General features: G+C 31.9%; 1 protein-coding gene across 1 annotated transcript in view; it reads right to left on the bottom strand.

The window, feature by feature from the left end:
• The window catches only part of Fas2 (neural cell adhesion molecule fasciclin 2), a 29,525-nt gene extending 18,935 nt beyond the window's left edge, over window positions 1–10,590 (bottom strand). The window contains exons 1-11 of the mRNA XM_088230554.1: window positions 10,563–10,590; window positions 8,475–8,646; window positions 4,598–4,764; window positions 3,490–3,614; window positions 3,047–3,187; window positions 2,802–2,936; window positions 2,221–2,364; window positions 1,972–2,141; window positions 1,527–1,796; window positions 692–884; window positions 144–418 (exon numbers count right to left, since the gene is read on the bottom strand). Of these exons, the coding sequence (XP_088086680.1) occupies window positions 144–418; window positions 692–884; window positions 1,527–1,796; window positions 1,972–2,141; window positions 2,221–2,364; window positions 2,802–2,936; window positions 3,047–3,187; window positions 3,490–3,614; window positions 4,598–4,764; window positions 8,475–8,646; window positions 10,563–10,590 (1,820 nt within the window). The remainder of the gene's footprint in view (window positions 1–143; window positions 419–691; window positions 885–1,526; window positions 1,797–1,971; window positions 2,142–2,220; window positions 2,365–2,801; window positions 2,937–3,046; window positions 3,188–3,489; window positions 3,615–4,597; window positions 4,765–8,474; window positions 8,647–10,562) is intronic.
• Window positions 10,591–12,258: the final 1,668 nt, after the last annotated feature.

Raw genomic sequence — 12,258 nt, 5'->3', positions numbered from 1 at the left:
CATTTCAAAATAAATATCATCTTACAGCTTTAGAAAATGTTAACATTAGAGCCATATACTTTATTCAATTTGAAATGTTTTATGATACCTACATAATGATTCTTATTAAGGATTTAAATGTAAAATATTTTGACATTAATTACCTTTTGGGTAAAGTGTAAATTTGTGGAGCCCCAAATGGACCTAATCCAACATCGTTCAATGCCGCGAACCGAAAGTTGTAAGTAGACATGGGCGCTAGATTCTCAATAATGTACGGAGAGTCTACACTCCACGTTTTATTCTTGGCATGATTCCAATCGTAATTCCTTTCATCTTTGTACTGCACCACATATGCCTTGATTGGTAGGCCAAAGTTCTCTCCCGGACCGATCAGGGAGTATGTAATAGATGTTGCAGTGATTTTCTCAAGTTTAGACTGAAAAAAATATTTACAAATATTTTGTAATTCGCATGTGGTTATTCTAGTTCAAATATATTTTGGATGAAGAAAAAAATAACTAAAAAATGATATTTAATAACATAAAATAATGCAACATTAATCCATTTATAAGTTAGACCGATGAAAAATATGTAGAAAGTTTGTTTTATTTTTTGATTAAAGTAATTTGAAAAATCATCAAACTGAATAAGCTCTGTTTTAAATTGTTCGGATTATAAAGACTATACTGTAGGTGTGAGTAAACTATACCTGAAGTACAGATCCGGGGATAGTAGCCAGCCTCAGTTCCACGTTATGTTCTGCTCTCCCCCACTTATTGGTAGCTACACATCTGTACACCGTATAGTATCTCCTGTCACGAGGAGTGACATACAAGTAGCTGGAGGGGCCAGAGCCGAATATTTTCACATTAGAGTCCTCCAAAAGTGGAACGTTGTTAAGTCTGTGAAAAAGAGTAAAGTGTTAAAAATTAACATTACACTGTGCCAAAAAGACAATGACTGATTATGCCTAACTAAATAAAGTAGACAAAATCGAGGACTCTTATTTCCGTTTTCTACACCCCAAAACTGAAAAAAAAAATTTTTAAAGAGAGTGTAAAAAAAAAGCCTTTTAAAAAAAAATAGTCATCATATTTGTATTCCGCACGTCCGAAGACGGTAGATAAAACTAGGTGCTTGAAGGGTTTTTGGATGGTCCTAGCTCATATAATAGACAATTTATCAAAATAAACTAATTATAGGGACACGCCAATGGTTGTAGTGTGCAAAAAGATCATTGCTGTAGTGAATACGTTTGTATGAAGAAAGGTCAGACTGCGAATCCTATTAAGCTTAATGAATTGATAGCTGCTTACAGTGAATATGTGAATTTTGATTGATTACCTGCTAAGTACGCTACATGTGTTTTTATTTAGAATAATAATGTATTTTGAAGTCCTTAGAAGGGTATCTGTAGGTAATATAATAAAATAGATTCAGAAAATTATTTTAAATTAGAGGATATAAGCACAATTTGATCAAGCAAATGTATACAAATTATTTAGATTCTAATTTCTGTTACTTTTAAAATCTTATGTATTTACCTCCACTCAATAGTCGCATTTGGAATACTTTCAGCCAAGCAGCTAAGATTAGCTGGATTCATATCCCAAGTCCACACAGGAGGCTGGTTCACTGAGGCCTCGAAGCTCGGTGGGAATTCCACTGTAATATGGCCATTCTTGTATGCCTTATCACCCTTGTTGGAAGCCATACATTCGTACAACCCATCGTCAGATCGCTGAGTATTCAAAATGGTTAATATTCCAATAGTTTCACTCTTATCAGGGTTAACATCTTGATCAACTATAATCCTATAAGGAAAACATGAATCTAAGTGAATTAATGTATAATTTTGGGATTTGTTTGTGTATAAAGGATATCTAACTATTGTACTCAGAAATTGCAAACAATCCTTCATAGACAACTTGTCCACTGTTAAATAAAAATGGCTAAAATGCCAATCATCAATCATAATCACCATCATACCTGTCATCATCCGGTTGAGGTCCCTTAACGAAGTAGTTATTGGCTACTCCAAACTTTTTGAATGTAATTGTGGGTGCAGGACGTCCAGAAGCTTTACATATCAGTCTTGTCTCTTTTTTTGTTGATGAAGTAACGTTTAGCAATTCATAAATCTTCGGTTTCACCAAAACCTGTAAATAAAAAATTAAATATGTTCTTATCTGCTCAGATGTAAATTGATGGATTTATTCAAATTTGAATAGTTATTACCTCAATTTTCACATTAACTTCAGCATTTCCAGCTTTGTTTGAAGCGACACATTTGAATGGTCCAATATCAGATTGGTCTACTCTGGACATAGTGAGAATACCAGTGTGCTGGTTAACTGTAAATCTGTCTGCTTTGCTGAGGTCCTGAAACACGCATGATTATGAAAAGAGTTCGTTATGACATGCTATTATTTTATAATGCAATGTGAAATAGGTACTGAAAAGTTTTTTTATGATGAAATAATAATCACAAGATAGATTTAGAAAACATCAGTCTAATTTTAGATTAATGTTTTTAGAAATCTGCGTTTGTCGAAGCAAAAGTCATCATATTGTGATAAAACATTCATTCTAATAAATCGGCTTCCTTTTGAATTAAATTAAATTCAACTGTAAAAATAGTGCACCTTTGTTGTGACTTTTTGCACTAATTTGACTAAAAAGTATATTTGATGAATGGTTGGTATATTATTAAATTGAGTTGCTGAATAAATAAAATACAAATAATAACAAATAAAACGTATATTGGTTATACAAAAAAAATAAAAAAATATTCAGGATATCATTCCAAATATTTGTACCTGTTGGGTATTAACTTTGGTCCACGAATAGACTGGAGGGGGTTTTCCTTTGGCCTGACATGTTATGGATGTAGTTTCTCCTTCTAAAACTTCCACAACTTCTGGCATTGGTTCCATGCTTGGAGGAGTATGAACCTGAATAATTATATGAAAACCAGTGAATAATCTTAACACATTAATTTAATTATATTTTAAACGAATTGTTTTGTCATTTGTGACATTCCAATAAATGATTTGAATAAAACCTCAAGTTTGATGTTCCTCTCGGCAAGTTCTCCAGTAAGCATGACGGCAGCTCTGCATGTGTAAGTTCCATCATCAGACTCATCCACATTCTTGATGAGAAGACCCTTTGCATCCAAAACATAACGCCCACTAGTCAAAAGCTGCAAAGAAAAAGGATAGCTGATTAAAATTTCAGTCACCATTGCTTGAGATTAAACACAAAACCATAGATAAGGAATAAAAATAGCAGTATTTTTATTCACTGCATGCTTGCATTATTGTCGGTTCCTTTTCACCATGTCCATTTTTGAAATGAGTTCTAGAGTTATGTACAACCCACTTTAGACAAATTTGAATATGGGTATATTAAGATGAATTTATTCAAATGTTGTAAAGATAGCTTAGATAAAATGTCTGATTCCGAAAAAAGTGTTAGATATCAATTTAAATTATGATGTTTCACCTGTTCTCCGTTTCTTGACCAATCCACAGTTGGTGGGGGTCGAGCCGATACGTCACACTTTACTTTATAATCTTGTCCTTTTATTGGGTACTGATTTAAAGGAGCATCTTTCCATGTTATGGCAACTGGAATAATAAAAAAACCCAGTTATTAGTTAAAAGCTGAATCCCATTTGAAAGTTCGGTGAATTCTTAAAAGCGGAGAATAAGAATGTGCATTATATGTAAAAGAAAGACATATAATATGACGAGTTCTACAGCATATTCCATTACTGCATTATTTGATTATAGAAAAAAAACTTTTGCCATTGATTTTGAATATTTGATAGGCATACATAAAATTTTAACTGCAAAACTGTTACTTTTCAGGAGAGCAAAAGGCGTTATTATGAACCCAATTACTTAGCTAAAGAACTCATATTTAGCAAAATGATTTATCATTTACAGATACTTTCGTCTGTGTAACCACATTTGAGTAATTTGTACAAATATGAAATTATTCTAGATGCAACTTCCTGAACTTTTCAAGATGGAACAGAAATGAGTTTACTTATACTACTAGAACTAGCTCATATTATTTGTACTACACAATGAATGATACAAATGAGTCTACTTATATTACTGAGACCATCTTGTACAATTTATGCCACTGAAAATGTGACACAAATGCGCATACTTATTTTATTGAAACCATTGTTTTAAATAAATTTAATAGTTTATTTATGTTTTGAGTTGTCATATAAGAGTACTGTTAATACCATTGATGCAGGCATACACAAGGAACGTTTTCAACAATGTAAAATGATCAAAAATGCAGTTATACTGTTACGTCCGCCCATAAAAATAGATTCTTTGGTATTAAATTGTTTGCTTTTTAAATGTCTGACTTCTGAAAAAGGAAAATGTTTTCTAAGACTACGTGACACATTTTCTTACATTGAAATAAAACAATAGTGGTGTGCATGTACATAATGAAATAGCACACATGCGGTCCCAGGTGTGATTCTGTGGATTTGAAATGGATTAGGTACTTATGTACTAATTTAACTGAAGCATAAAACTGCTCATGTAAGAAAAAAACAGGATGAATAAAATAAAAGATTCCTTACTAATAGTTCCAATGGTGACATTGGCATACAGTCTTTCAGTATTGGCATAGCTGGCAGAGCAATGGTAAGTTCCTGCCATTGCTTCAGTGAGAGAAGATATAAAAAGGGCTAGGGACATCCCTTCGGGCATCAATTCGGTGTACATCGCTGGTCTGTGTCCTCCTCTCCTGTGTGCAAATAAAACAATTTACTATATGGTTCTAATAAACATTTTTATCATGCTGTTCTATACTGAAATGTTAAATAATAAAGCAGACATTTTATGAAAAAATATTTTGTTTGAGCACTATACCACAGATACCTACCTACTGTCTGCACATAATACATTTTTTTATTTTGCAAAAAAAAACAAAAAAATGTCAATTTTATTCGATCAAATATGAAAATATGTCCTTGAGATTTAAAAACAATAAAAAAAAACCCAATATGTATAGAAACACCTAATAAAACCAAAATAAATATGCTTACTTTGGAGCAAAATATTTCAACAAGCTTCTACTGCAACTTAAAAATATTACAAGACAAACTCGAAAATAATAAAATGAAAATTCTACATAAAGATAGTACATACCTATGATAAAAATTTTGATTAATTATTATTTACTACTATTTATTCATAACATGTTTCAATTGTTATAAAATTTGAAGTGTAATGTACTTTTCCAAGCACAAGAGTTGAACTCTTCATTAAAAAGGTATTGCGAATTTAAATACCGTAAGTAAATAATAAAAATATAAAAAACAGTAAATTCTCTACATATATCATCAACCTAGATCCGATAATGTTGTCTATTATACTAATTTGTCTTTCCTTTTTCTTTTTACTGTTTAATTTCTAGTTTCATGTTACTGTTTATATTATTATGATTATTAAGTTATAATTTATATCGTCGCCGTTCAGGCAAGTCACTAACCCAAAAAACATCGTTTTCAGAAATCGCAATTCAAAGTTTTGGAGACAAAGTAAAATCTGATTGTTGTATTTTTGAGGTTTTATATATACAACATAATTCATTCATGTCTTTTTAATAAATTCCATTGGTAACATTTTCCTCTGATATGTTTTTATATATCGGCGCCCCGATTACAATGGGAAGTCAATAGAGTTATTTTCGACTGTCCATAAAGAAAAACCGATATTTGTGTACAAAAATGGGTATATTTGCATGAACATTTAAAATATCTTCCTCGGTAACCTTTAATTGAATATGTTAAGAAGATTTTTTTATTCATATTCTGCTTTTCATACAGAAAACTTAATATTACTTTATTTTTTATTTACTTTGTCCCCATTTAGATATTTTTAATACAAAATTTTGTGAATTGAAAAAAAAATTTTGAAACACTGTAAAATGAAACATTTGTCAGTGTGTAATAAGTTTATGTTCCTTTAATTATGTTTATTTTATTATAATATTAAAATTTTGAATTGGTCAACTATATTATGAAAATTCCTCTCCTCCACTCCTCCACTCTATTTCCTCATCCATTAACCTTCTTACGAGCTGTTTCTCATGTCTTATATAATATATTATTTTTCTCTTTACTGTGTAACATGTTTTCTCATTATATTTGTGAAAAACTTCAACTGGATGTATGTACTATTTTTTATATTTTGTATTCTTATATAACAACTGTTGTTTTTCCTTAATAACTAAAAATAAATAAAAATAAAATAAAATAAAATAGATAAAATTGAAGATAATTGTTAACCCTTCATTGTAATCGGGGCCCTGAAAGGTTTTTTATGAGACAAGGTGTCTAAATTTGGCTATGTGACATTTGCTTGTTTATAATATGAACAATGCAAACTATCGTTATATATCGAGGCTTTACTGATATGGTGCATTAAGTCATTTAAACAAGTTACGGGATAATCGCAATTAAAGCTTTTTTTTTTTTAAACGAATTATGTCTCCCAAGTTTACTGCTTTAAAGCTTTAAAAAAAATTAAATAAAAGAAAATTGTGTGAGAAATAATGCGTTAAAATAATAAAAAAGCTTTAAATGCGATTATCCCGTAACTTGTTTTAATGACTTAATGCATTCTGTCAGTAAAGCCTCGACATATAATTATAGCTTGCATTGTTGCTATTGTAAATTTTTATTTAAATAAGTATTTTCAAATACATTAAAAAAAATGTTTCAATAAATAATAATATAAAGTCGCATAGTAAAAAAACAAATAATTCCTCACTTGTTACAATATGGTATTGTAGGATGGGCTGGTGTATATGCCAATATATTAAACCCTCTTAAAATAGTACAAAGAATAATTATTTAAGTAATTTTAAAGAAACCCTCAATATTCATTACGAAAAGTCTAAATAAAATATTTAAGGTTCATACAGTAGACACTCTTTCTATTATTCAAATATATAAAAAAGAAAGAATAAAAGAATTTGAAATGAATAAGTCACTCAGATACCAACATAATATTAAAATACGAGTACCTAAATTCTATACAAGTCATGGTCAAAATAGCTTTGTCTTTAAAGGTGTAAAAAATTATAAAAATCTTCCTTATGAACTAAAAACTATTAAAAATAATAAATTTTAAGTTAATCTAAAGAAATTTTTTCAACTCATGTAAAAACAACATTAATTTTTAATTAGTATGAATGTATTATTGTTTTATGTTTTTTATTTATATTTACTGTGTTTTTATTTTTCATTTTCAATGCACTCATATTTAAAATTAAATAAAATCTTATAAATAAACAACTAAAACAGTGTAAGTCACTCTCCAAGCACAAGAGTAAGTCTCTTTTTTTGGAGAGTTACAGTGATAATATTTACTAGACGTGTAAAAGTAGATATGTTTAGAATTTTATAAAAACATGTACTTTTTATGAAATTTATGAATAAAAAGAAAAAAAATCAGATTTACTCAGCTTATTTTTACTTAAGCTACCTTGCCTCTTAAAGAACATAATTTTACACTTCGAATGGCATATTTAACTGAATCTCAGAGTAATAATTCGCTAAAAAATATTACATAGAACAAATGCGTTCAAAATTTTTGGTTTGGTTTTTAATTGAAAAACAAACGTGTAACGGACGGTTTCGGTTTGCGCTTGCAATTCTCGACCCGAGTACCTAGCCCGTTGTATTGCTGGCTGTACCTAATTTCGTAGTTAGTAATCATGCAATGATTTTTGTTCGCATGGGCGACTAAATACTACCGTTTTTAAGGTTAGTTCAGGCAATAGCTATTGCTTGAATTGGTACTGTATTATGCATGGACTTTGTCGGTTAATTTATTAAATTAAAAAAAAAACCTTTGTATGGAAGTGAAACATGGAACTGGCAGAGGAAGGATGAAAGCCGAGAGAACGCGGTTTAAATGTGATCTCTTAGACGAATGTGTGGGAAATAAATGTATGACAGGGTTACGAATGATGAAATCAGGCAAGACTGTAAATCTGAGTGAAGTATAATTGATAAGATTAAGAAAGGGTTTGGTTATGTAGAACGAATGGACGACGAAAGAATGGTAAAACAAGTATATAATATGGCGAAAATGAAAGGTAACGTGAGACGAGGACGACCAAGGAAGACGTGGTATAATCAGATAAACCAAAATATTAAGTCTGGTCATGTCAAAAGCAGACAGAACCGAAGGGCATGTATGACAAGATGTATGAATGTGGAAGAAGCTAGTAATGTATGCCAGGATAGACGTGTGTGGCGGTCCATTCTCTCTGCCTACCCCTACGGGAAAATGGCGTGATGGTGGTAGTGGTAGAAGTAAGAGTAAAAAAATATTTTAGAATTAATTGTAAAAATGAATTCAAACCGTTATAAAAAAAAAATTATAAATTAATAAAAATAATATTATTTTTAAAGGGGCATTATACAATAGATAAGGGCTTACGCTTCAGTGATAGTGCGGTTGTTATTGTCTCTCCATTGCAGGTCTGTGATGAGTCCCGTATCCGCGACGTTGGGTCGGCACGTGAGGAGGAGCTTGGACCCGACCGCCTTGCTTTGCACAGCTTGGGAGGGCAAAATTTCCAATCCGGGGTCGCTGTCTGCTTGGCATCCATCTGCAAATAAAAAATACACTTAATACAGATGAAAAAAAAACCCACAGCTTTTTTGTTATTTTTTTGGACATTCTTTACAAATATTTTTTTTAAATATTTGTTTTTTAAATATTATTTTGAAAATTTGGTAAGATATCCAAAATAAAACACTTTTATTGGATTTAATTCAACTTTTACTTTTTTAAAAAAAACATGTTTTTAGCCTATATTTATATTTTTAAAAAGTAAAAGTAGAATTGAATTAAATTGCTCTTCAAAGAATTCGGAGTACTGAATATTATTCAACAGTATAAATTGAGAACGGTAGTGGTTACACACATAAATAGAGACATTTACCCAAGCGTCAACCACAACCATAATACAAGATACTCTAATAGGGATCTGATACTCAGTGAAGGGGTCAACACTATTCTGGCATCGAAACAACACTATTACGTAGGCAAAAAGGTCCATAACCTTTTGCCAGAATCGTGGAAAGACGGGAGTGTTGTCAAGTTGCGGAAGGTGTTGACCTCGCTCTTTCATGACATTGGTTGTAGGGAGTCAGAAAAATTGATGCATGCCACGGATTGGAGATTCTTACTGGGTGTCGAAAATAAAATATAAAAATAAGGAATAATTAAAAAAATATATTTATAGATGGCAACCATGAAGTTTCGCATAAATAAATTGTCTATGTTTTTATTAATGTATGTATGTGTATGCGTATGGGTGTATGTATGTGTGTGTGTGTGTGTGTGTGTATATATATATATATATACATATATATATATTATATATGTGTATATATATGTATGTGTGTATGTATATGTATCAAAATGTGTATGCGAATAAGTTTATATTTTATTTGTCTGTGCTCTCTATTAATTTGTTAACTATTGTAATATATTAAAATGTAATTTCCTAGCTTGGAACGGGGTATGTACCCTTTTTAGCTGGGCAAAGTGAACATAAAATTGTATTTTGATAAAGAGTGTAAATAAATCCAATAAAAGTGTTTTATTTTGGATACCTTACCAAATTTCAAATCAAGCTAAAGTCGTAAATATAAAAACCGTAAATATGAAAACCCGTTTCTATTCTCCCCATTCGGCGGAAAATTATTAAAAATTGATATATCGAAAATCGAAAGAAAAAAGACTGCCACAACACTATTGTAAGCTGTCAAAAGTATTTTATATTGCCTGAGCTGTATACACAAACTAGACGAATGAGCATGCTGACCGAAGTCTTAATTTCAAAGTAATCGAGTTAACCAATTTGGAGGCAAAGAGGCGTAGAAAATTTACAATTTATAGGTAGCCCAAGGCCAAAAGTAGGTAAATTAATTTCCTTTATATCATTAAACGAAGGTATCCGTTTTACGCGTTTGAATTATGGTCAGCTTCGTAAAATGATAAACGACAGCTCCAAACTCCGGGTAGCTGTAGCTAGTGCCTAGTACCTACCTTCTAGAGGGCTCGGAAGTCTTACGTATAAAGCCAGAATTTCTCTAAAGCACCATTAATGTGCTTTATGCACATTAAGACGGGCTCTGTCGGAATTGATATGGGTGATAAGAGATATGAGCCAACGTATAGTAGTAATATATTACAAGAACGACTAAATTATATCGCCAAGTTAAATAAAATTTGTGTCTCGGTATAAATTTATGCAGATCTATTTAAGACGACGGAATGTTACACGAGAAGTGGCGGAAATAATGGCGGGAGATTAAATTTGAGAACAGAAAACTGTCTTATTTAGAAACTGTAAAACGTTTCTAAAGGCCTTAAGCGGGGCTTGAAACAATATAGATCTAGTGACGGTGATAACTTTCCTATAGAATGTAATATCCTTATCTGCGGAGGGCTTTCACTCGCCTAATTTAGGAGAACAAAGCGCTTACAGTCCGGAACGAGGTGCGGTGATCTTACTCTGGTAATGTCTACCGAGCTGAGTCATGTCGGCTGCAATATACTCGTACTTCGATATTCGACGTATGATGTATCGCTAAGCAAACAGGGATAAGGTTATACGTGATTGAGTGGCATTGTTTCCTCCACGAACTCTATTCGCTAAGCTAAAACCGGAGACGAGAGCCCTTTCCTTTCTAGTCTGAAGATCCACTCGAGTGCCCTCCACTTCACCCTCAGTCTTTATTCCCCGCGTATTAACGCGACACCATAAAGTTATTGTGTTATAAATTTTCCCTTAACAATCTGGAGAAATTTGAGTAAAATTGACACTCCGCGTACCCTTTCGCGAACAATCGAGTTTGGTTTATTAATTGTTTAGCTGCGCCGGGAGTAAATGTTGATAGAGGAGGGATGATGCGGCTTTTTATGCACGCTCCTCTATTAGGGGGCAGATATTCCAAAGGGGATGCTATAATTTATAATCGAATGCAAGACCCTCGATGTATAGCAACCCAAATGGCAGAGTCTACAAAACGAGGAATAATACATACATCCGACATCAGCTCTGCTCAGCTCTCTTCTGAGTATTAGCAAATATTTATTCAGTATTAATTCCTGTTTTAGTATAGAATTTCACGAGTCAAAGTGCAACGCAATTGGCATTCTGCTCACGAATAGTAAACAACGCATTTAAAGAGACGCCAAACGGTTTAGAAATTTATTTAGTTAATGAACAAGCTTTACAAGCTCCATTGTTGTTGTACATACCTAAAGAAGCTTTACCGTTATCAAATTAATGACGGGGATGTTTTTTTTAATGAACCTTTATTAGAAGTGATGCGAGCCTAAAGGTACGAAAGTTTGTTTATGGTTTAAAAAAACAGTTTTTTCGGGTAACATTAATTATTCTACCCCAAAGCATAAATTTAGATGAAAGGGTCTCATGATTTATTTTGTAATAATTAGCTTTATGTTGCTTAGCTTATTAAAGTCTCTATACATAAAACTAATTTAATAAATATGCCGGTAAATTGTGGTAATAATTACTCAAGTGCTTATTTTACTCCACCGAGAAGGACAGAGGGTTAATATTTTACTTTATTAAAATATAGGTACACAAGTTTATATGATACAAAACAAAAAAACATACATAAGTAAATACAAGAATCCTATGTATACGCCTAGACATTCATACAAAGAAGTTCTCCGTCTCTATTGAAATGCATATAAATTCCTTTTTACTATTTAAATTCACACGATTTTTCGGAAGTTTTAAATTTTACATTAAGTTTGAATTTTAAGCTTTGGGATGTAAGGGGAGCCGGATATGGGAGTTGGTGGAGGGGGTTGATGACGTAGTATGCTACTCACGTCTAGAGTGAGGGGTCCCACAATTGTACAGCCGACACAATAATTAACAACATATGGAAGGAAGACAATAAACACATTAAACGTAAAATTATTAACTGAATGCACGTTTAAGTACAATGCAATTTGGAATCAAATAAAATAGGTATAACAGATATCGTGGATTATAGAAGACGTTGAAAAAATAATTAAATCTTGCGGATTTTGCGCTCATTGTCATGCTGATGATGCCCACATATACTTTTTCTGTAAACCAATCCATAAAGATAATTTACAATGAGCCATCACCCAGTGCATAGTGCCGCATAGGCAAAATAGGTGAGCGGGTGGCTAAAAATTCACTCAT

Source organism: Micrasema longulum, unplaced genomic scaffold (genome assembly GCF_059751315.1).
Source record: "Micrasema longulum isolate JH-2025_06_02 unplaced genomic scaffold, ASM5975131v1 h1tg000779l, whole genome shotgun sequence".
NCBI classification, from domain to species: Eukaryota; Metazoa; Arthropoda; class Insecta; order Trichoptera; family Brachycentridae; genus Micrasema; species Micrasema longulum.
The sequence above is the reverse complement of the archived record's forward strand: the minus strand, read 5'-3'. Positions and strand labels throughout refer to the sequence as shown.